At 43.6% G+C, this 26,354-nt stretch overlaps 1 protein-coding gene across 3 annotated transcripts in view; it reads left to right on the plus strand.

The window, feature by feature from the left end:
- Positions 1 to 26,354, plus strand: part of SRCIN1 (SRC kinase signaling inhibitor 1) — a 62,785-nt gene that overhangs the window by 23,665 nt on the left and 12,766 nt on the right. For all 3 annotated transcript variants that reach the window (XM_053453191.1, XM_053453192.1, XM_053453193.1), the window contains exons 3-14: positions 1,778 to 1,894; positions 7,518 to 7,541; positions 15,960 to 16,155; positions 16,655 to 16,853; positions 17,615 to 17,708; positions 19,531 to 20,363; positions 21,384 to 21,476; positions 21,602 to 21,639; positions 21,876 to 22,051; positions 22,440 to 22,615; positions 22,759 to 22,889; positions 23,585 to 23,732. In XM_053453191.1, coding sequence (XP_053309166.1) covers positions 1,778 to 1,894; positions 7,518 to 7,541; positions 15,960 to 16,155; positions 16,655 to 16,853; positions 17,615 to 17,708; positions 19,531 to 20,363; positions 21,384 to 21,476; positions 21,602 to 21,639; positions 21,876 to 22,051; positions 22,440 to 22,615; positions 22,759 to 22,889; positions 23,585 to 23,732 — 2,225 coding nt within the window. The remainder of the gene's footprint in view (positions 1 to 1,777; positions 1,895 to 7,517; positions 7,542 to 15,959; positions 16,156 to 16,654; positions 16,854 to 17,614; positions 17,709 to 19,530; positions 20,364 to 21,383; positions 21,477 to 21,601; positions 21,640 to 21,875; positions 22,052 to 22,439; positions 22,616 to 22,758; positions 22,890 to 23,584; positions 23,733 to 26,354) is intronic.

The raw sequence follows: 26,354 nt of genomic DNA on the forward strand, positions 1-26,354 counted from the left end.
AGGATACTATTTCAGTGTAGCCCAGTGTGTGTCCCTGCACCAACTACCTTTCTCAAACACCTATAATGTATAATAGTATAATGTTTTTTATTTTGACCACGAAGCTTGTTACATTGAAACCCTTGACATTGTTGTGGCTGAATGTGACTGCATCACACTGAGCGCGAGATGTACCGATAACAGCCGGTCTCGGCAAGAGAAAAGCTTTTTGTTCAGGCCTCGCCAACCCACAGCACGGTGACTGCTGCTCCTACATCTTCCTCCGTGCTGCTGTCATTGGATACGGATAATGGGAATTGTAGTCAGCAGTAGGTGGCATAATCACAAGCTCTCCTTTATTGTGAAGGTTATCACATGACTTGCAGGCCATCGAGTAGCAGAATTTCTTGTGGATCAAACCAAATGCCAGCGTTGGAGGATCACAGTCCGGTGGGAAGAGCTGGCAGGCTGACAACGTTGTGACAAAGTGGAGGTGACGGTTGGACACGAGACGAAGATTTGTGGCGCGTCCTCCAGCAGGGAGAAGGCTGCCGGCATCAAACAGTCTGAGGGATAATTAATACGCTAGCAATTTAAGACTTTTTAATGTTTTTTTTTTTTTTAGGATTTTAATCGGTTACGAATATATAATTTTATTTATATAGCAGCAAGCGGATGCGGAGATTATTCTTTGTAAAATTATACTTCGGGGTAAATAATAAATGGATGATAAATGCAAGCATTATATGGAAATGTGTGGTGTGGAGACCACCGTGCAAAGAAATGAAGCTCAAATGAAGGACCAAAGAGCTTGCGATCCAAAATCTTAAATGGGTTGAGCTTGTGATATGGACCCTGCAAATCAGGGGGTCTCCAGCCAAGTGCTTACAATTAAATTGCATAACAATCAAGCTTCTATTAATAGTAACGCTTTGTTTAAGAGCTGACAATCTAGTGGCATAGATCATATATAGAATATGATTGGGATTATGTATACAAAATTATTTTTGCAAATATTTGAGAAGTGAACTTGTCAATATGGCTGCCTACGGTATGAACCGGCAAATTGGTTGCTATGGTGATATAAGCATTCTTCAAGCTTAAGCATTAAAGTTAGAAATCTTTCCCCAGAAATGGCAATCATGCGATTATAGACTTAATAATGGTTTAATGGGGTTTGCAGGCGTTGGAACGCTTACAGAACAGCGATGCCTGCTGTGAAAATCCAGCCTCGTGGAATTTGGCGCGGTGAGATTTCGTTGTACCGGTGCGATGGTATAAAAGCCGGGCTGGACAGCGTTTACAGACCGGTATCCGCTGGCGTCCACAGGTCCCCTCACCCTGAGTCAGTACAACTCTCAGCTCTCAGAGGAGACAAGATGCCTAAACCCCCCCTCCGAATGAAGAATGGCACAGCTAACCGCCGCCTCGCAGGCACCCGCTGTATGACTTTATCTTCTCGCCGACTGGAAGTCATTGCTGTGATAAGTTATTCGGTTCGTTTACATTGTGGTCCTGGCATCAAATTATGCCTTCGCCCTCCTTGCAGAACAACCGCCGACCGGGTCAGCCGATAATCTCTATTTGTTCCGTGTATCGCAGTAAGAATGTCCTGTAACGTTGTTGACGGCGCCGTGCAGCTGTTTTAGGAGCACCGTGTGATTGGTCAGCAGTTGTTGGGTTGTAGCTCCCTTCGCTCTTAGCGAAAGCTGGATGTACTTGGAGATTTTACTCTGTGACTGTTTTTGTGGATTCTATCATTTCTTTTCTCCTTACTCTGTCTCCCTTTTTTCCTCAGTTGTTTCAAGGAAGTTCACCGATCCTGCTTTCAGGGACTACAGGCAACTCGGATACCTTGATGTATAGGGAGACGCAGGAGAATTCAGTTCCTGTGTGCCTCGATAACCCATCATCGGTAAGCCCCCCATTTGTCTCCCCTCTGCCCTACTCTGGAGCAGGTTGTGTGTATGGTTCCCAGTTGGCGTCGATGAAAATTCTGGGAACACCATAGGCTTGGGGTTATAAGCCCAAGACATCATGTTAACATGTCATTTCCGTCCTGTATTGAGTATATTACTGCTGATTATATAATATATCACTATCAAAGTTGGTTCTAGATGCGGTTCTCAAATACTTGACTGTCCAGTATGTGTGGAATCAGACGACTACGTTATGTAATGTAATGGAGTAGGTGCTCCGTGGTGGGAAATCTGCTTCCTCCCAGCGTGTATGGAAACTGTCGCCTCTATACTTAAACAATATATGTGTTTTCTTACGTTTAATGAATCAGTTCTAGTACATGGTAGTCACATTAATGTTGGCAGCACAAGTTCAGTTTGCATGCCAGATATCCATGGTATGCCTGTCTCCTCTCGCAGTATTTCATCATTTGCTACGTATTCAGCTTGCGCTTCATTAAGAGGCAATGATTAAGAAAGATGGCAAATAAAATGACTTTGAACTCATCCATGGCTGCTGAGTTGAGATCTTCTGAGTCCATCTATAGAGTCGATGAGGACTCCGCTCGGCAGATCTGTTGGGAGTTGTTGGTTAGCGACAGTGAGGGAGGCTATCTGTTCTTTTTATATAACTGTCTGTTTACCTTCAGAAATGACACAAATTGGAATTCTGTAATAGATTTGGAGACGTTAGTATTTTTAATCCATATTCTCTTCACACTTACGTTGCTAAAGTCATTATGGCAAATAATTTATCCCCAAAAGCATATATAAAAGTAGAGGGGAAAGAAAACCGGTCTAAATGTGTTGAGAAGGTGACTGGTCCACTGTAAGTAGGGTGGTCAGAAGACCCCTTTAACGGAGGAACCCTATAGAATGTGTATATTGCGAGTGTATCTGCTGCCCTTCATGCTCCCTTCTTTATAGCAGTCACCGGGTGAAGCCGTCTTCCGGCCCCCTGAATTGTAACGTTTAACGCAGCTGCCACCTGACCAGGTGATTCTAAATGGGCTAAAACCAACCTACGGCTGACCGGATTTCCCCTTTCCCTGGATACAGAATCACGGGAGACGCGTTCTGAAGACCTTTAATACTTGGTAGTCTGTATGATAAATTTGTTAAATGCCCCAAGCTGAAGGGGCCATCAGATAGACCCAGCGTGCGGGTGACCCCTGAGATTAATCGTTAATGGTTTTTAGACTCATCCCTTCCCCGCTCCTCTCAGCTTAATTTGTTTCTTGAAGATATCGGTGTTTTTGCAATGAACGCAACAAGTGGGAGAAGGAGAAGCATCTGCAAAACAAGTCACCGGCTGCATGCGCGAGATAAACCCACATGCAGAGACCGATCGATATGAGGAATTAGACATTTCCCCCGCTCTGTTTACCAGACCAGACGCCATAAGGCTGCAAACCACATTAGAGACTCTTTATTCCTATAAAATAGTAGTACTGGGAGGCCGACGTCGAGTATCGCTTAGAGCAGCGTCCCCAATAATTTAACCCTTTGAGGGACACTTGGCTCCTTAAGTCACAAAACACCTGCCTTCATTGCCCAGATTTCTGGGAGCATCTGCACCCAAGGAAGGCATTTTAGAGTAGCCGGTACGATTGGCTTACTTTTAAAAACACAATCAACCCCAAACTTGGTCCAAACAAGGAAGAAAGAACTCATTTATCTGATGGTGAACACTCTTTAAATGTATGTGTGTCTACCTCTCAGAGCATAGTATACATTAATGGCCGCTCACGGCACGTCTCACCTGCAGAAAGGTCCAAAGATGGCCCTGCGTAATGCATGGTTAAATTGGTAAGGTTGGTATACCGGTGTGTGTGTGTGTATAATATATATATAATATATATGTTCTCCATAGCTTAATAAAGCGTGCGTGTGGCAGAACAGTATAGTTATCCGTAGCCGCTAGGGTCCGTTTGGGTTTGTGTGGCTCCTGACATCTGGCAGTCGAAGGATTAAAAATGAATGTGTCATAGATGACATTTTAACATTTAATAGAACAGCTGCTGGGTAGGGTTTAAAATGAATTTCAAGTGTGAAACTGGACGATGTAGCAGCCCCGATATAATTAACTCTTCCCATTCCCTTTAGTGTTTTGTGAATACTTGAAGGATATATATAATATATATATTTCATTTCCCCACATTAACAATGCATGATGCAGGGCCAATTAAGCCTATGTTCCAGCAAGTGTAGTTCTGCTGTTCATATATGTGAATGTTAATGACTTTCTCCATTAATCATGACCGCTGTACCCGTTACCAGTAATGGAGTAAGGAGCAGTTCTTGTGCAAAAGAGGAGTGATCAACATTAACATTCTGCTGGTTGTTATGGCGATTACACCACCTGTGGCACCAGAATTACAATTTATACAAAGCACCCAATTGCGTTATACCTCCTCCTATGATATACATTATATATATATATATATATATATATATATACGCTTGGTCCCTTTTTGCTGTTGAATTATTTTTCACATTCTTGATGTGGATCTGAGATATACTTGAAATGAGTTGGTTCAGTGGTTCGAGGTAAAGCAGGTATTTTGTCCCTTCAAATCAGCAATTGTTTATGCTGGCGTGTTGATAATATGTACAAATGTTTCCAAAACATGGCTGTGTGTATATCTACATGACAGACGGGCTGGTGGCGGTAGGCTGTACAGATAACTTCTTACCCACAGGTCTGGTTGCCACTTACCTGTTTATTGTATACGTTAGATAATGACTTGTACATAAATAATGGTTTAACCCCAAAAAAAACCCAACAATTTAAATTTATGTATCCAGTGTGGCCAAATACTGGAAAATCCAGTTGAAAACAAACCTGGGCATGGGGCGAGTCCAGACAACAGAGCTGCGTTCTTGTATAGTGGGTTAGAAAACCAGTTTCAAAGCAGGAACTATTCTGTGACTGGGAGATCAACAAAGAAAGTAGTTTGAGGCCACAGCCATTAGCAGAATCTAACGCCCAGCCCTGTTCTTCGGTTCACAATACATATATGTGTTTAAACTCATACATGCAACATACATTCTGCTGATGGACCTTCTACTCCACGAATGGTTCCACTAGAACAGGCAGCACCTGGGACCTCTGCTTTCCTGGGGTGACGATTGCTTTACGTATGTAAGATTTTCACGACCAGCTTGATGGAAAGCGACTCAACTGCCAAACTAATGATTACTTTGTTTTACAAAAAATATCAAATAAATTTGGTTACGTTTTATGACTTTGAATCGATTTAAATAGAAAACAACTCTCCTGTTTTATCATTGCCTGTCATCTCTTCAGATGCTGCGTTTATGGGGGGGTAATAGACTTTACTTGGTTTGTATTTTTTATTCTTCCTTGTTAATATATTGAAATCAGAATAATGTGGGTCCCCAGCATGCTGTGTGTTACAGAACTACACAATCTCGTGCTGTGTGTCGCAGGTCTGCTGAATATGGAACTCACTCGTGTGCTGATAATTATGGATCTAATAAGCAGAAGGTATCCGTGTAGCAGAAAAATGAGCCAATGGTATACTGACACCTAGCACATACATGCTAATGGTTACTGAATGTGTTACAAGCCGCGTACAAAGTGCCCACACGTACACCGTGAAGCCTCAGGGGCTCCGATATGGAGAGAAGGGAGGGGGTCGTGAATGAATGAATGAATGAATGAATGAATATGCCGACATTTGTGAAAAAATCATAACCAGGCACATGGAAAAGTCTTCTTCTTTTTAATCCAAAATAATTATGCTAATTTCTGAAAGTATTGTATTACTTGAAATTGATGGACAGTTCTGAAATAAGGTAAATACATGAATATGAATAGGATATTTTAATCTTACAGTTTGATCTATTGTGTTGTAGAACACTGATACACACACACACACACACACACACACACACACACACACACACACACACTACCCCATGATGGCATCTTTTGGCCCATAGAAACTGGTTATAAACAGACACTCTCTTAATTTCCACTTCCCATAGCAGACCAGGCCCCCATGGGCCATCCTTCTAAAATGGGTAGAATCCATGCCCCTGTCAGCAAAAGCGAGATAACGGGGGAAAAGCAAGATAACGGGGTTGGGATGGGGGACAGAGCTCCGGAGAGGGATTCTCTCTCGCAATGACGAACACTTGGGTGCTATGTATCTGAGAACAGCCTCTGATTTTCTAGTTGGTGTCTGTTGAGATTTGCTGGAGTGTTCACAATCTTTGTCTTGGCACAGCCTGTATGTATGAATCGTATTTTACTCTATAGTTATGTTTGTGTGATCGATGCCCAGTGCATCATGTAAGGATGGACCGTTGTATGATGGGCTATTCCAACCGTCACGCACACACATGCAGGCCCAGCATTCCGTGTAGGCGACGTAGGAAGAACCCAACCGGGTCCTCATCTTATTCGCAAGTAACTGTAGGAGGGAGAAGCCAGAGATGGGGTTCACTTATGGTTCTAGAAACCTTAGGAAATATATGTGAGCCAACATAGGCAGTGGTCCGAAACATTTCTACAGGCACAGATTTCTCTGCTTTTCCATAGAACACTGCATCTCCTATTGTAACGGTACAATGGCTCGTTGCCATTCCTCACAGTGGTAGATACCTAGTACTCTTATATATGACATAATATAGGATGTAGGGAACAAGCAGTGGCTGGGGACCCCAAAATATTTCTTATAGTCATGTTTATGCATATTGCCTTTTAAAGGGTTTAAGCTGTCAGTAAATTTAAAATGTGGTTGCACAATGCTTCCGGAATATCGGTTAGAGAAGGAGGAAAACTGGGCAGAAACTGGTTTTGCTGGTAAGGCCTGCCCATGAGCCAGCTGTACTCGCCCTCCGGACACAAAGATCTCCCAAACACTGCGCCTAGATACGCGCATGGACCCCACGATGGAACCTAGGAAATACTTGGTCGGCTCGACTGCGTCTTGCTTTCCTCTCTCCCAACGTTGGTCTTGAACCACAATGGCTTGTCCTGAATAAACATCATATTGAACAAAGCCTTCAATATACTATAACAATATACTATAACAACGTTTTATACTATTCGTTTGTTGGCGTTGTACCCCTAAATATTAACAAATAATACAATGTAGGGTTATGTTTTTAAAGAGATTCAGGTCCTAAAGGAGTTTGATTACTGTAACAATAAATGAAATGGTTCAATCAGCTGGAAAATACCAATGGTTGCCATAGAAGTAGCACTATTTTATGGAGCAGAATCCAGTGAATAAATGCGGTGTAGTTACACTGCAATATAATCGATGCTGATGTGTTGTGAGATTGTGTTCTTACAGGAAAGCGTTATGTTTTACTTCATATACCTTTTAACAAGTGCATTATAGTGGTTCGGTGAAAGTCTTTTCTACTTGTCATCTGGTGACAGAGGGGGACGGCCATACTTTGAGGGTCTAGGAGTGTGATAGGAGACTTGTCCCATAGAATGTGTGTTGGGGACAGCAGACAACCAGTCACGGGGGTGTAATTCGTATATTTTTAAGTCCAACAGATCTTAATGGTGTCTTTTCTTTTTGCTGTTTTTGTTAGCAACCAAACTACTGGAGCTTTAAGGTCAGTATATCTCCTGCTCCCACGCTCTGCGTGCTGCATGTGCTTCTCTCACCGTGTGTGTGTGTGTTCTGTGTGTCCTGTCTGTATGTGGACACGTTACGGCTTTTAGTAAAAGCGAGTTGGCTGAATTCACCTTCTCTTATCACAGCGCTGAATTGTATTCAGTTGCGCTATGAAAACCTGTTTGTTGTCAATGTTGCACAATTTATGTACCACAAGTAACTCATATATTGTATAGTCAGAATTTGAGGTCATCTCTGCTTTTGGGTGGACATTTCGGGGGGCTGTTGCACGGGGGGGGGTCATATAGAGTTTTTGATTAGCTGCTATTACCATAACTCTTTGCCAAATGTACAATACCATGAGAAACATTTGTGGGAGTTTTTGTCCAGCGATCCCTGGGGTCCATAGTTGACATATAGTGAATATGGATGCGATAGTGATCAGTAGTTAATGGGTTAATCAGAGACCTCATTGTCTGAGCGGTGGATTGATACGTATGCCAGTATAAGGATCCATCTTTTCAGAATTCTCACTTGTGAGTTTTACTCCAGCGGCAGACGGATGGCATTTAGTTTACGGATCCTCTCAGTCTAATTTGGAGTTTGATTCGTTTGTCAGAAAGCCGCAGCATGCCCCTCCGTATAAAAAGAATCAACGCTAGGTATGATTTTAAAAAGTTTTTAGCCGTTCGCTGCCCGTTTTCTAGAGGTACTCTATAATCTGTAATAATCTCTATAATATCTATAATTAATACTCGATAATCTGTAATAATCTTGTGGTTAAAGCATGTTTAGTAAATGCCAATCAATGTGCTGGATTAGAATAATGTTGTAGCCCCATCTCCTTCCATTCGGAGCGGTAGACGATGGTTGGGAAGGTCACGGTCGGGGAGGTGTCGGGGAGAGCGGCGTTCCTGTGTGTCGGGAGCTCCTGGTGACATTAAGTAAACACAGAAGTTGGCTGGTAAACCTTTAGCTGTTGTCGGCGTTGCGTAAGAAGCTTGAGAAGGATAATGATCTGGGATGGAGTGGGTTGGAGAAGCGTTGTTTCTTCTCATGCACTCTGTTAGGTTTGCTGAAATGCGAAAGTCTTCTGATTCGATAGGTAACGGACTTAACAAGCGGCCGTTCTCATCTCCAGCGCCAATGACCTTATAACGTTCAATGTACCGTCACTAATTTCCGTCAGAACGGTTTTGTTAGGATAAGCGTGTGGGCCCTCGCTCCTCACTCATGCTGGCCCTAGTGCTCTGACAGCGCCACTATTCATCTGTCCCTCCATCCCTGCTCCCCCCTCTCTATTCGCTTGGAGAATGACTAGCAGGCCCTCGAAACCCCTCCATGTCGAAGGAAGGCAGTAGAAGAGGGCAGGTAACGGAACCAAGTTCTCTTCCTTCCTTCTATTTACGTTCTCAGTTGCTGATCAATCAAGCTGGCATACGGCGTCCCACTAAACGGCGTAATTCCCTGTGTTTAATCTGTGTATTTGGGGCTCTTGTTAATTAACTAATTGTGCTTTGTACAGTCAGGTGACTCTGATCTGTGAAACCCCCGCATGATTAATAGTCCCACTCGCACACTTTACACACTCCGTTCTACCGAGTCATTTGACTGCTGAGATTTTATAAAATTGGCACAACGAACCTTCTCAGCGAATATCTATTCCGGGATAAGAGATCCGCTGGCAGAGACTACAGCATGCTATTACAAAAACATTTTGATAAATGAACTGTTCAGCCATCTTGGAACCCAATAGACATCTTTGTACTACAGCAGGCTGCACAAGCTAGGGTTATATGAGTTCAAAGAAATATACCCCAGCTGCCGACGGACGGGCACTTTCATCAACTAAACTACCACAGCCGTATGCTGTGATAACACAAACATTCTGCCTTTTCTGGTTGCAGTAATAAATACGTGTGTGTGTGTGTGTGTGTGTGTGTGTGTGTATGTATGTATATATAATCTATCAGACATCTCATCTCTCCCAGAAAGTCTCCCGTATTTTTTCCTCTTGCTCCCCCTCCAACATACAAAGGCACACATCTAAATGCACACAAATTACACACTCATACTTAATAACACACATGGACACACTACATCTAATCCCACCTACACATTCATGCTCACACACACAATTGCACATTCATGTGCGCATGCACACACATTCATGCGCGCACACAATTGCACATTCATGCGCACACATACACACAATTATACATCTCACATACATACATACATACCTCCTCCCTCCTGCACCCACCTCCCTCACCTCTCACCGCTCCCGCAGCTTTCTTCTCAGCGACACGTGATGTAACATGACCCCTATACGTTCGTCTCCTCACGCTGGATCAAAATAGTTTCAAAAGGGCCCTCCTGACCTGGTTTGGAGAGGCAGGAACACGGGGTCACAGGGGTTGGCATAGGACCTGGCACATTTGCAACAGCTGCGATCCCTGTAGTTACGCGACTGCCTGTATGTATGACTGTATTAACATTCCAAAAATTGTGTTTATATAATACTGTTATCTGTTCAAATTTGTATAAAAAAACGTAAACCCCATCTGCTTGATAAAATTTGAAATATGTAAAAGAAACCGCATGTAATTGTCAGTGTTACCATTCCCATGAAAATGTTTCAATCCGTGGGTCAAATAATGTATCAGAAATGTTATAATAACAGAAACAATATTTATCACTAGCATGCAAGTTAAATTCTATAATAGAAACCATAGCAACGTAGAAACTGACAGTAGAGAAGAACTGCCTATTTTTTACTCTGCAAACAATTCAAGCTTTTAATTGGTAGTTGGTCTTAGATCCGGGATCGCCGTGTACCAAACCCATGCATGGCTAAATTCACTCGCTGTATTGACCATCATCATCGTCATCATCATCATCATCGTCATGCCTGTCCACCGGACACCGCAGAATACCGCAGCTACGAGAATACAGTAAATGTGAACAAATGATGTTTGGTTTGTTGTAAGTAATATAACTGGTGGCCCCATTATTAGACCCCAAGCAGGCCACTGGAGCTGGCGAGCAGTAAGGACGAAACGCATTTCACCACAAATCAAATGGCAGCTATAGGCAATAATTCTTCGGACAAAGTTACCATTCATTTGCAATAAATGCGCGGAGATCCATTGCTTATGTACCAAGCTATTCCTGGCCTATTAGATCTCCTGCTCCGTTTCTATATGACGTTCTGTGTGAAACCCCCAGAAGCTGGGCCGTTTTGAGTATGTGTCGGTTGCAAATGACTGTGATTGGTATCGGCCCAAGTGGCAGACAACCAGCTTGATTCGCGCATGCTCGACACAAGGAACTCGCACTCATTGAAATATTTATTTGAAAAGCATGGACAAGGCCAAGATTTTGCCCAGGGGTAGCAGCATTCTTAATCCGAGTCCTTATCAGTGAAATCACTAACCGTGGTAATCATGTAAGAGCGATTAAAGGGGCTGTTCCTACTTCTCTACCGAATTTAACACTTTTGTAACTAAAACTGTCGTCCAGGCGAAAGCCCCAACATTTCCTGTGAGCTGAATGTTATCCTCATCTCAGTGATATTATCTACCCTCGTTCGTAGAGATCAGCACCTTGTGGCCGCGCTTTAATAGCTTCCACCCAAAATAAAACTTGGAAATGAGGAGGAAAAAAAAAAATCATACATTAACTAAATGTCTGCACAATCACTAGTGTGTGTATAGAGCAAAAAACTTCATCCGGATGTATACAGTGTTAGGTGATGAATACCTGAACGGAAATACACGCACGGATGATGGTTAGAATGTTCGAGACAGATGGCACATGTACAGAAACACCATGTACCAATAACAGTGAAATCACTTCCCAATTCGAAGGAAAGCTCATTTAAATACCACGCCAAGGTGTAATAGAGACCCGCACATCAGCCAACCGCACAACAGCCAACCGCACAACAGCCTACCGCACAGCAGCCAACCGCACGACAGCCAACCGCACGACAGCCAACCACACAGCAGCCAACCACACAACAGCCAACCGCACAACAGCCAACTGAACACCAGCCAACCGCACAACAGCCAACCGCGCCAACAGCCAACCGCGCCAACAGCCAACCGCGCCAACAGCCAACCGCACAACAGCCAACCGCGCCAACAGCCAACCGCACAGCAGCCAACTGAACAACAGCCAACCGCACAACAGCCAACCGCGCCAACAGCCAACCGCACAGCAGCCAACTGAACAACAGCCAACCGCACAACAGCCAACCGCACAACAGCCAACCGCGCCAACAGCCAACCGCACAGCAGCCAACTGAACAACAGCCAACCGTGCCAACAGCCAACCGCGCCAACAGCCAACCGGACGACAGCCAACCGCACACCAGCCAACCGCGCCAACAGCCAACCGCACAGCAGCCAACCGCGCCAACAGCCAACCGCGCCAACAGCCAACCGCGCAACAGCCAACTGCACAACAGCCAACCGCACAACAGCCAACCGCACACCTGTCTTAAATGTAGAAATGTTACGTTTTATTTCTATGCGTTAATGGCCTCTCTCTCTCTTGGCTGCACAAAATAAGACTCATTGTTTAAATCGATGGAAATGTTCTAAAAAGATACAAGATGCTAATCCAAAGAAAGTGTCTGGAAGGAACGTGAAAAAAGCCCTACCGAGTGCAAAGTGGGTGTTAAGTGGTTTTCTGGGTGTAAGTCCCAGTTTTGGTAACAAATCTTTAAATGTTTAAAATAATTTTTTTTTCTAAAGGCTGCATGATGTCTTCCAGCGATTAGCGCTCTTCCTGTATTATCCGGTTCATAGGCTTTTATTATAAGAAATATATCTGGAATAAATGTATAGAGGGCAGTAACCTTCAAGCATGAGCGGAATCTCTTAATACAACGAAGCGTTTGAAAGTAAAAAGCTCATATCCCATTGTACAGAGCCATGGAATATGATGGTGCTATATATATATATATATATAAAACTATAAATAATAATTAGAATATACAAGTAGATTGAGCGGTGCGGTATGTCGTTGATGCTGACCTTTTTACGGCTGCTTCGCCACCAAAGATACATCGGCCAAGTTTTGTGTTTGAAATTCTGTTTGCTCTGCAAATTGGAACTTAATTCAACGAATACATGCGGCGGAGCAGAAATGTTATTGATTAATCGATGTCAGATATGTACCAAACCGAGCGGAAAACTCATTTTTTACGGAAATGAACAGCCAAAGAAACCAGAAATCTGGAATATAAGATATATATAAATATATAAATAAATATATACGTCTATTGGGACCCAGCTCCCTGCTAATACTTCACTGATTTCCACTAGGAGATTTATTAATAAGTTCTTAAGTCGGAGGAAGGGGGTCTTGGCTCGGTGGGAGGTAGGAAGGTAGATCCACCACCTTTTAGATTTGGTTTTTTATTGACCTCCAGAAACGCGTATTTGGGATTACTGTTTTGCTAGGAATGTAATATGGCAATTTAGTTTTAAAGGCGCTGTTCAACCTACTCTACTTTTATTTGAATGTCCAGACCTTGTCGAAGAACAACCCTTTAATTATGTCAGTTTTTACTTCACACCGGGTCTCATAAATTGTAGCCTAATTGGCTGACACGTCTCGTGGCCATAGGGGCAGAATAAGTCTTAATGAAGTTTTCAATGTTATTTTACTATACTGAAAACCATTGAAGAAAGAGACTAAAAATGTACGATTCATCTTCTTTGGTTAATGTGATGGAGTTCTCTGCTAATACGAATATTTTGTCTAGTTGATGCAGCGTATTTGCTAGCCCCTTATAATTGGGGTAATAGCGCTATAGGTGCATCTGGCCACGATGACTTCATGTATGCATGCTGCAGGTAGACGTGCATTGGAACTTTGTGCTTGTGACTGTTGTATATTTATATAATAGAAATAGCATGTGTGCCCGTACATCAAATGGCCATAAATTACCTAATTGGTTTAATTTAGTTTTTTGGGTCAATATAGTAATAAAACAAGAGATGGAGTCCATTAGATCATCATTTCCACGTTTAGCTGCTGAAGCTACTTGTGAGATCGTGAAAGCTTATATGACTCTACCTCTTTCTTCATCTACTTTTATTTGAATTATTTGACCTTGTCGAACGATCCTTGATATATTGTAGGCTATAGTCATGTGACACAAGGAGTTGACACTAATTGACTGATATGCCTTGTTGCCATAGAGACAAAATAAGTTTTAAAGGTTTCTATGTTATTATAATATATGCTGAAAATGATTGCGCAATGTCTAAAAGTCTGATTACTCTTCTTTGGCTAGCATGCTAGGGCACTCCGCTAATCCTAATATTTTGTCTAATTGATACAGCACATTTTAATAGAAACAGTGAAAAAGGAGAAAGATTTGGTTTTATATCATTTCAACCAGTGAGGCTGGATACATTGATGACTAATATGATAAATATCAGATAAAACGTACATGTATTTAATAATTACTCACAGTAATGAAAGTTAGGTTATTGAGGCTGTGAGTTACTCATGTTATGTATGTTACTTGTTATGTATTTTGAGGTTCATTTTATATTTTTTTGATACGTTTTCTTTTCGTTAAAAAAAACAGTGATAATTAGTTTTTGGAATATATTAATATTTTTTTAAAATTATAAGCAGTTGTGATATATTGTGTTTTCTTCTATATAATTTATAATCACATGAGCATTATGGGGAGTATATCTTGTGGATGATAATGTATAAACCCATTATTCTAGTTTTCATATGGGTTGTTGTTGATAAAATCAAAACACTGAAAATCCACGCTCTGTAAATAAAATTGGAACCAGATTTTCTGAAACATATTTAAGCAGGACTTCTGGTTTTTTAGTAATACCGGTTTTTATTAACTAGAATATTTTCATGCTGTCGGGAAATGGGAATAATGGATCCCAACCGATGGAGCGGCTGAAGTGGATTTTATCTGCCATCGGTTTGCGTTTCCGAGTCCCGAATCGTTTTTCAATCCTTTTTTTCTTGGCAAAGTGGGAGATAATGCGGCTCGGAGAAAGGGAGGCTTGAGCTGTGAAAACGTACAGCTGTGTCTGTCGCTGCCGACGGTTCTGTTGCTAGCGTGAGACTGGCAGCTGGTAGTGCCAGCACGGGGGCCGCTCATACGCAGCTAGAGGCTGAACGTTGGCGAGAGACTGGCAGACGGTTATGGCGGGCAGTGCGCTGCCAGCTGTTTGGCCCGTGTGCCGCTGGTTACTTGTGCTAGGTGAGATGCTGGACGGATCAATCGAAGATCTTTCCTTAAGTACGTTGCTCGTTAATTACAAATCTAATTCAGAAATTGAGTGGTAAGCGCTTGACATTTACAGTAAGGACGATGGGGGGATTTACTAACGAGACGCGTCTGCTTGATAGCACTTCTGTTGGGTTTTTTACTTCCATTTACATAATCAATTTCAGCCTCGGAGCGGATGTTCTCTGGATGACGCGGCTGTCCGTCTGAGATGCGGAGGTGTATCCCGGCACCTAAGACGTAGCGATAGAAGTATTAATAAATAATAATAATTAATAAAGTAACACGAGACCCCCTGGATCTGGAAATTGCAGCTGACCGTGTCGGAAGTCGCAGAAGAGTCTAGAAATGTAAGATAAATCTAAACACAGAGTTTGACAGCAGATAAGAAGCGTTCTGTCCGTTTTCTGTCCGTTTTCCTGATGTGTGATGTTTTTGGTACAGAGAGGATAAGTAAATGACCGGTTTTCTCCTTTCCTCCTCTCTTTTTGTGTTCTCTGATAATTACAATAAACGCCATTGCAGGGATCAGCCTGACGCGTCTGACTTCTGCGGCGGATAAACAGCATAAAACTCTTATGTTTTCCTGTACTTGCTTCGCGGAGAATCTCATTACTCCCAAAACTGCCCGAGCAGCTCATCTGCTCTCTTATGAAGTCATTAACGGGGAGCTGATTAATGCTTCATATGAGGTCAGGGACGGCCAGCACCAAATAGCTTCATCTGTCAGACACAGGGCTGCTTGTCAGCAAATACCCGGCACGTCGCCCGCAAGGAACCCGAGCTATGAACCATGGAGAGACGAGCAAGAAACGCGAGGACGCGACGAGGAGCCCGCTGTCCGCAGATCGTTTCATAAAATCATCTGACTACGGGAGCCTTTGGCTTTGCTTTTTGTTTAGAAAATATCAAGAGTTGGGTTATCTTTTGGTCTTCAGCTGCTTTTGACCCCACCTCGTGACCCACCGGGGAACTCCGAAAGAATCCGTCGGAAAATTCAAACGGGCCGCTTTCTGGTGATTCTTTGTAACTTGAGTTAATGAAGTAACGTTACTGTCTAACGACGATGCATTTGCTGGCGGAACCCGCAGTCCTCTCCCTGAAGTCTGACGAGCGTCCCATCTTTTTCAGACAAGGAGTTCCAGACACCCCCAAAGCTCTCAACCCGGCCTCGCCGACCAAGCGGCCAAACTGTCCTTTGCCTCTGCCGAGAGTCTGGAGACCATGTCTGAAGCGGAGCTGCCTCTGGGGTTCAACAGGATGAACCGGTTCAGACAGAGTCTGCCTCTGTCCCGTTCCACCAGCCAAACCAAACTGCGTTCACCAGGTCAGTGTCCGGCAAGGTTACCAATAATGAGTTTCCGAGGGCCGAGTAGCAGTGTTTTAATGCAAAGGTTACTTAATTGCGTTGGTTAATGAGACTCGCTTGTTGCTTTACATGTTAATTAGATAAATCCAAAGACTCGTTGATGGGTAGCACCTCTTCAGAACCGAGCTTGAGATCTCTTGCTATGTAATATATTTATAGAAAATAATTGAATTCCCTTACACGGATCTCTGGTTTTATGTGAAATGAAAGCTGATTTGAATAATCCGTCTGAATCCCTAAATTCCCGCATTATTTATGCCGGTTCTCGGTGTGTTTGAGTGACTTGAGTCGGTTCGCTTATTATTTGTGTGGTTTGGATTGTATTTAATTTGGAGCGTTTTGGGGAGTTTGTTCCGGTGTTTTTGCAGCACCACTTCACCCGAAGGTGTAATAATTATATTTAATTAGAATATCGCGCTTCACTTTTTTGTATTTTGAGCCGGTTCTGTGTCCGCAGGTGTCTTGTTCCTGCAGTATGGGGATGAAACCAGACGAGTGCACATCACGCACGAGATTACCAGCATGGACACGCTGCATGCGCTCATCGTGCACATGTTCCAGCAGAAACTCACTATGGGGATGCTAAAGTCCCACAACACCGCCATACTGATCAAGGACGAATCTCGCAATGTGTTTTATGAGCTTGAGGATGTCAGGTATCAAACGTCCGGAGAGAACTTTAATGGGAGCAGAAACCACGGAAACCCCAGACAGATCGGGGCAGCTCGGGGGTCAGGGGTCAGACAATCGCAATACAGACAGTGATGGTGATGCGCAAATAAATAGGCCGTTTGATCCTGAGGCACAAAGGAGGTTCTATTCACAAAAGGGAGATTTGTGGTTTCAGCTTCCTAACTTCATTATTCATTATAAACGCCCAAAGATGGTTGGTTCCTCCAGCTAGAAGGGCTGAAATGGCCCTGTATAATGCATAACGCATAACGCAAAGGATGAGGGAATCTCACAGGTTTAAGTACACTTTGCACAGGGGCAGTCAAGCCCTTCCTGCATCAGACGCTTATCGGGCCTTCATAATGTATAGTGATGTCAACGCTCCATTTAGTAAATAGACCCCAAAAGCGATGGGCAGAGATACAACTCCTGCAATTAATTTATTGCGGGCTTTGAGGACAAAGTTAAAGATTTAGGCCTGCCCAAAAAAATCAGTACTTTGATAGACAATCACAATGTAGCAGGAGCGGAATATCATTTATTATATTATATTATATCTCACCGGTTGCCTAGTTGGTGCTTCTTTATTGCCTGTGCAGGGGGTATTTAGCAATTATTTTGTTTATGTGAAATTTTATTTGAGCAATTATTTTGTAAACTTGTTTTTTGTAAATGCGTCCCTAAAAAATAGCTGAGTGCTGCGTCCTATTTTTCACGTCTCGTTTATCTTTTCTTCTTTTCCCAGAGACATCCAGGACAGAAGTATTATAAAGATCTACCGGAAGGAGCCCATTTACTCTTCCTTTCCTGCTCCGCACATCACCAACGGGGACGTGAGAGTAAGCGGAAAAGAGCCCTGGTCAGACTGCTGTCCCCGGCTTTGGCTGGGTCTGGGCTGGGGGCTGGAAGTAGGTGGCAGCGATTGCTTCCAGCCCAGAAGCCTTTTGACTGTTTTTCTTTGTTGTTGTTGGGCGTAATCCCCCCGTCTGTTTTGCGTTTGGTGTGTGAGTGGAAGGTGTCTTCGTTTTATGTCTTCATACAGTTTTTGGGATGTTTGTGTGTAGAGTGTAGGATGTGTAGGGCTCTGGGTTAATACGAGCGAGAAGCCAGTATGTTTGAGATGTTTGTTAGATGGGTGTTTTTTGGGTGCGATGCGGGAGAACGGTATGTTTAACGTGGAAGGATCCAGCATTGAGAGGGAAATGTTTGAAGGTGGTGTAGGAGAACCCAGATAAGAGGGACCGATGTTAGGATGGAGGAACATCGGTGTTAGACGGGAAAGCTTTTGTGTTAAATAATTATTTTCTTGCGTGGAGCTACGAAATTCAACTTTTTTTAACTCCTCCCCCAGCTACCCTTCTAAAAGTATACGTCATACTTCAGTATGCTCTGAACTCTGATTCTATTGCATGAGAGCCAAGTTCCAGTTGAGGATCAGCAGCCAAACGCATTTATGCTATCTGATGGTTTGCTAGTGTGATTGGCCACTGCTTCGATGTGAGTTCTGCTGAACATGCGCAAGGCGTTTACATACTAATGCAGGGGCGTCCAACCTGCGGCCCTCCAGCTGCTGCAGGACTACATCTCCCATCCTCCTCGGCCAGCCCCTTAGCTGAAAGAGCATTATGGGAGATGCTGGAGCAGCTGGAGGGCCGCAGGTTGGACGCCCCTGTACTAAAGCTTTCTGGTTTCTGTATCCTTGTGACATGATTAGAGGCTCAAACTGGAGGATGTATTTTCTCTAACATTTCAGGGCATGATTTAGAATGATTTGTTAGATTTAAAAAAGTGTCAAATTAAACAGAATTTGTATAAACAGCACCTTTAATAAATCTAGATTATCAAAAAGCAAAAAGTCCCAATGTTCCTAGCCGTGGAAGGAGATATCTTCAGGAATATTGTATGTTTGTGGCTGTTTGGATAGCTGATTGTTGTGTGTTTTTATATATTGTGCCGTCCATAAGTGTGCCTGTGTACAAAGGGGTTGTGTTCTTAGTGTATATTTGCGTTCAGTGTGCGTTGTATGTGTGTGAGTGTACTCCATTGTGTAGCTCTATAACCAAGTATGATGAGCTTGTTCAGACATTTTTTTGTATATTATCATATATGTTACATATGTTATATTTAGTGCTGTCATACGTGTAGAAACTGCATTTTATTTCATGCTTTTCATACAACACAATAGATATTTATGTTCTGTTCTATGCTGCACGATGTGTATCTGCGCAGGAAGATGTGCTCTGTATCTTCATAGGGAGACATGAGATGCTTCAGACAGAATCACCGGCTGTAGTTTTAATAACATTTTTGCATTGGTTGTGTATTTAATGATTATGTATCGGCCAATAATGATTATGTTACACGGCAAATAACTTGACTCAGGGCCGTTTTCGGGGTAGCCATATTCCCCCTTGAATTATGTTATAAAATATGCCCCCTGCCCGGCTCCAATGGAGTCTGATTTTAGGCTGGAAGTTTAGAGGTTGGGGAGGGTATGACTGTCGCCTGTGCGTAGAAGGTATTTTTGGAAACGTGCAATTCACGCACCCTGTGCACTCAGTGCGGGTCTCCTTCAGGTCTCCTTCAGGTGGGAGAGATTGCGCTGCTGTTATATTTATGTATTTTTTACGCCGTTAATGATTTCTGTGTCTCCTTTCGCAGCGGGAGATGATTTACAGTTCCCGGGATTCTTCCCCAACACGGCGCCTGAACAGCATGTCTCCTGCTCCCCACATGGCCTCTGGATCCCCTCCTCCTGTTCTCCAGTCATCCTCGCCAGCACGCTCGCGCATGTCCTACAGTGGGGGGCGACCACCCTCCTATGCAGGAAGCCCAGTGCACCACGGGGACCGAATGTCAGGTCTACCGCCTGCTCAGGGAGTGTCCCCGAGTCCCAGTGCTATCCTGGAGAGAAGGGATGTCAAGCCAGATGAAGATCTTTCCAACAAAAATGTGGTTCTGGTGAAGAACGAAGGTTTATATTCAGATCCTTATGGGATGGTACATGAGGGCAGACTAAGTATCACCTCCACTCAGTCACTGGCTGGACTTGGGGACCCTTTCCCATACCCAGGAGGACTCTACAAGCGAGGTTCTGTACGCTCACTTAGTACATATTCAGCTGCAGCTCTACAGACAGACCTGGAAGATGGGATGTACAAACCCAACTCCCAAATTTATGGGGACACATATGGCCCGGGGCTTGGATTCCGGCTGCCACCATCTTCCCCACAGAAAGTGTCAGATGGGAGGCTAGTAGATGTCCAGCAGAGTCAAGGCCCTCATAGCCCCTATTCAGGACCCTCAAGCCGTTCCTCCCCCGTTCGTCAGACCTTTCGTAAGGACTCCTCGTCTTCTGTTTTCATGGACAGTCCTGTTGGAAAACAGAGGAACCCTAGTTCTTCCTCCGGCAACAACGATATATTCCCAGGTCCTGGAGAGCGTCCTCTCTCAGGGTTCAGCTCGCCGGTACCAACCAAAGAAGTGGAAACAAGGTGAGATAAAATATTGGGTAATGTTATATTCTGATGTCACTGGCATTACATGTTTCTAAACTGCTTCTGTCATATTACATACTTGAACGTGTCATACAGACACCCCCTACACACTCAAAAGCCGTGGTGTAACGTAAGAGTAGCTGGGTTTAGTTGCCCTGGGACATAAGGCCGGGGGCACAGAAGTTTAACCTTTATTTAGATCTCCGTGGCATTCTTCCCAGCCTTTTAAACACCAACGATGTATCCATAAATACTACTTTCATGTAATATAATACAATTAGAACTTTACCAAACTTACAGAATTCAATATTTCCTTATCAAAATATCATACAAATTTTAGGGTGAGCCTATGAATGAGGTGACGTATATTTGGGAAAAACCATAATCCACGCATAGTTATATTTTCTATGTTGATTATGTGTTTTACATTTTAGTGAATTGCATTTTTGTTTTTATTGTTAAATTGCCTTTACCTGCATTATCTGTCTATGGAGCTACATAGCTATATTTTTAGGAATTTCATATAAAATGTTATCTTATTCACAGAGGTTAATTTTTTCATTTGGTACAAAGAACACATTCTGATATTTGAAGTGGTTTTTTTTAGAATTAATAAGTAAGTAAGCACCAAGCTAACTCTCCATCGCTGGACTATTCTGCTGCTTCAGACTGATTATTAATAGATATATCATGTATTAATTAGACTGATTATTAACGGATATATCATGTATTAATTAGACTGATTATTAATGGATATATCATGTATTAATTAGACTGATTATTAATCGATATATCATGTATTAATTAGACTGATTATTAATGGATATATCATGTATTAATTAGACCGATTATTAATGGATATATCATGTATTAATTAGACTGATTATTTATAGATATATCATGTATTAATTAGACTGATTATTAATAGATATATCATGTATTAATTAGACTGATTATTAATCGATATATCATGTATTAATTAGACTGATTATTAATCGATATAATCTTTTCTTTCAGGGAACGGATGGAAGCGATGGAGAAGCAGATTGCCAGTTTGACCGGCTTGGTCCAGAGCGCGCTGATGCGAGGGTCGGACGGCGAGAATCCCAGGTATGAGACGCTGGATACCTTAACTGACGTAGGATGGTGACGTGGAGCACACTGCAGGATTATGACAAAATACGCAATAAATTGTAACTTTGTTATCTGCTTTAATACATTTTGTATCTTTGCAGTGAGAAAACAGAAACCTCTAATTCGGGATCCTCTGCTGGTGAGAACCCTAAGCTTTTTACCGTGTGCCATATTATTAATAGACTAAATATTTTCAAAAGGCGATGGAAAAATAAAAAGGGAGAAAACAGAAATGCATTTTTTTAAGATTGGTTGGCATGGTCAGGGGTTTCTTAGCCCTCGCCTTGGCAGTTGTGGGCCGTATAAAATGGAAGCAGTCAAAGCTTCTAAGCATTACTGACTCGTATGTTCATGTCTGGCTTATCTTTGCTCCAGCTGCTAGTCATCTTGGTGCAGGAACTCCCATATCAACTCCTACCCCAGGGCCGACGGCCACCCCCGCGGACCAAACCAAGGCCATCACCCGTCTGCATATGCAACTTCACCTCCATGACCTGCAGCACAACGCCAGCGAGCTCAGAAACCAGCTGCAGCAGCTGAAGAAATTGCAGGTGATAGAAACATACGGAATGAGTCCTACCTTACCTGAAACTGAACTGCCGCTGCGTTAGAGCAGAAACGTGAACTAATAAAAGGGGTGCTTTGGTCACAAACTGCCCTACTCCGTGTGATAAAACACTGTCGCCCCGCTGACACACAAACAACACAATATATGCACTGTTGGTTGTCATGAATCTCAGCTCTTGCTGGCTGGTGAGATGACCCCTGTCAGAGGTACTCTGTCACTGAGATTGTAACTACCTTATTATCGTAAATTATAAGGCCATTAAAGACACATTTTATACATATTCCAGGGCTGAATATTGATGATGTAACTAAAGTTATACCTCTTACCGTTAGCGCCATATTTCATAAAACGGCAACTTACTGTCTTTCCAGCTCCAAAACCAGGAGACGGTGCGGAACATGTTAAAACGCACGGAGACCGAGATCAGCGTACGGGTGACGGACACCATGCGCAAGCAGGAAGACCCCTTACAGAGGCAGAGGGCATTGGTGGAAGAAGAGAGGCTGAAGTATCTGAATGAGGAGGAACTCATTACCCAGCAGCTGAAGTAAGAGGCACAAAATAGCACCCATAACGGTATAACGTCCCTGACACCTCCTGTAAACATTATAAACGTCTCAGAATGACGGTATTTTCACACATGTCTGATTATTACAATATTTAGTGTTTGCCCCTCTTCTTCTTGCTTAGTGATCTGGAGAAATCGGTGGATAAAATAAAACGAGATTTGGCTCACAATCACCGACTGATCTCTGTGCAGGAGCTGGAGGAGAAAGCTGGGGTCCTCAAACATCTCGGGGAGACCCTGACCGAACTGAAGGGTAAGAGAAAGCTGTGCTAAGCTGCCAGTGTGCTCTACTGCGGGACGCAACCTGTGCAATGATTGTTATTATTACATTCATTATGTTGTAGGGTGAGCTCCATCTGGTGGTAACGCCGCCAATTAAAAGGAGACACCAACCATAATATGCACTGTAATGTATATGATAGATGTATGGGGGATTCTGCAGGATCCCCACATATACATTTGCTCCATATACAGGGGTCTGATCAGTGCTGCAGGCGGAGGGGTTGTCTGCATCACACAGACGTCCACGGCTGCCGGAGAGAAGGATCCAGGTCCCCTGCAGCGCTGCGGGCGATTTGGATCCTCGTCGGAACTGCCGTGCGGCCCGGTGGTTGGGGACCCCTGGTCTAGATGACCAAGGACATAATAGTTCTCCCTATGGTTTTTGGACCAGCATAGATGTTTCTTCACCATTACATGCATGATCAAGCATTAGATAGCCTGGAGCCGGCAGTGTAATAGCACTCAGCGCAAATGCTGGTTACGCCGGGATGACAGAGAATGCCTGCCGACAGCAGAAACAATGTCATAAGTAAAAGGGTTTTTCTATTTGTTTGTTTTTTTTACATTATTCATAGTAATAGACTATACAAAATAAGAAATATTTGTCCATGTTGCACTTGCATCTTTCTTTCAAGTTCACTCACTTTGAAACTGTATGACCCCCAGCTCAGTTCCCTAGCCTGCAGAGTAAAATGCGTGTGGTGCTTCGTGTGGAAGTAGAAGCCGTGAAGTTCCTGAAGGAAGAGCCTCATCGCCTGGACGGGCTGCTGAAGAGATGTAAAACGGTCACGGACACCTTGGCTCAGATTCGCAAGTTAGTTTGGGAGCCGGAAATGAACCGTTATTCAAGACCGTTATCATATAATCATTTCCTCTCTAACCCTGGTATCTGCATTCTAAGAACATCACAAAAACCTAAGCATACCCGGGAACTTCAGAGAGCAGGCTGTCCGGAGAGAGCGGGGCCGTCCACGCCTGAGGGCAGGGTTGGGTTAGCCATTGGAGGGGCTGTCCCCGAGTACCTTCAAATAGGTTTGGAGCGGGAGAATTAAGTGGGGAGTAGGCCTGGCTAAACGGCATCCCCCTGCCCTGGAGAATGAGAAGGGAGGCTCTGAGACCCCGGGAAGCAGCGCTTCGCTCTGAGACCCCGGGAAGCAGCGCTTCGCTCTGAGACCCCGGGAAGCAGCGCTTCGCTCTGAGACCCCGGGAAGCAGCGCTTCGCTCTGAGACTCTGAGTTCCCCGGTATGTTCTGTCATGTACCCTACCCGGTGCTTTAGGCAATAACTCTACTGCCATTTTCTTTATTACCCTGCATCATCCCTCTCATCTACTCGCTCCTGCCAGATGCTTACCTCTGTATTACGATGTAGATCAATACCCCTGCCCTCCCCTATCCCTTCTTGTCCTCCCCCCGTGGACACCGTCAGGCTCTGTATACAGCAATGAAATGGGTGTAAATGCTGAACTTGCTTATTTTTGCTGTGTTTGCCCTTCCTATGCTAGTACATGGGTGTCACAAACGTCACACAAAATACTGAATACGCACCGGCCACAATCCGCTTGTATTTAAGTCTCAAAGTTGACCACAGCTGTAGCTACGATTTCAACCGGCGTTTCAGCTACAAACCTGAGGGGAGCCTGAAAATTCATATAGACAGCGATCCCCGACAGTGCGCAGAAACGGTGACAGCAAATGGATAGTGACACAGGAACGGTGACAGCAAACGGACAGTGACACAGGAACAGTGACAGCAAACGGACAGTGACACAGGAACGGTGACAGCAAACGGACAGTGACACAGGAACAGTGACAGTCTGACAGTGACACAGGAACGGTGACAGCAAACGGACAGTGACACAGGAACAGTGACAGTCTGACAGTGACACAGGAACGGTGACAGCAAACGGACAGTGACACAGGAACGGTGACGGTCTCTGACAGTGACACGGGAACGGTGACAGCAAACGGACAGTGACACAGGAACGGTGACGGTCTCTGACAGTGACATGGGAACGGTGACATCAAACGGACAGTGACACAGGAGCGGTGACAGTCTGGTGACAGTGAATATTCTTTCAGAACTTTGTTTATCCTCATTTAGCATCAGCGTTTTTTACCTTTTTAGTAATGGCTTGTTTTGTTCAGGGGGGCGATATTGTTTGAAACGCGTTACGTTTGAAAAACGTTTAATTATTTATACAGTGAAAGCGTTTTCACGGCAAAGGCAAAGGGCTATCCGAGATATTCGACCAAAGACTTATATTGAGGAAAAAATGGATAGACTGTGTGATGGACCAATGGTTGTTATCTGCATGTTGGTGAACCTGGATGTAAGAAATGTTTTATGTTGCGGGGACTCAATGAATGAGAAGCCGAATCAAATTCAACGATGGAACCGGGGTTACCGTGGCAACGTTTTGGGTTATATTGTGAAACATTTCCAATGTGGCGCATCGCCCAATATGTGAACAATAGTTACAGCATTACAATAGTTAATAGCATGGTTTTTAAGGTAGTGGTAAAAAGGGTTATGTTTTAAGTAGTGAGATGTGATGAGATTGAGTGCTGATTTAAATAGGTTTTTTTGCGGGCGAGGGGCAGTGGTATCTATTAGGGTGACTGCATGTAGAGAATGAGAGAATATAATCCGAAATGATACATAAACTGAGAGGAGAATTATAGCGATCTATAAATTTATACTCAAGCCGCCTGTAAAGGGTCCTTAAAGTTGAGATAAAGTTAATTATGGAAACAGAGAGATGAGGAGAGAAGTGGAATCCAGTGTCAGTGACAGATTACTTTATTATATGTTGATGCGTGGAAGTGGTTTATTCTCTAATGCGGGAGATTGAAGCTGGGTTTGCAGGAGAGTGAAGGACTCTCGGGTCTGTGCTTTAGTGAGTTTGTCCTGCGAGAGAGAGCAGTTTAGTTGATAAATTGGATCAGGGAAAGACCGGGGTTTCCTGTAACGGGTCCGATGATTGCAACGAAAGTAGAGAATAAACAAAGTACAGCGCAGCGGCCAAAGTGATCGAAATGTAAGAGAATTAAAGAAAAGGCAGGATTAGATCTGGTTATATAAAAGAAGTGCTTCATCTCAACACAGCAATGAAGCTACTAGCCCAGGGGTGTCCAACCTGCGGCCCTCCAGCTGCTGCAGGACTACATCTCCCATCCTCCTCAGCCAGCCCCTTAGCTGAAAGAGCATTATGGGAGATGTCGTCCTGCAGCAGCTGGAGGGCCGCAGGTTGGACACCCCTGTACTAGCCATTGCCTTACACCTAATAGAGGAACTTGTCTATAGCACTCTTTATTTAGCAGATAATGACTTTTGGAGACATGGGTGCTGGGTGCCATCTTGGAATGTGACAGTTGGTTGATACAGGTGTTTGTCAGCCTCTTACATCTGCAAAAAATTGCCCCCGTGTCACCAC

The sequence above is a fragment of the Spea bombifrons genome, chromosome 13 (assembly GCF_027358695.1).
Source record: "Spea bombifrons isolate aSpeBom1 chromosome 13, aSpeBom1.2.pri, whole genome shotgun sequence".
Taxonomy (NCBI): Eukaryota; Metazoa; Chordata; class Amphibia; order Anura; family Pelobatidae; genus Spea; species Spea bombifrons.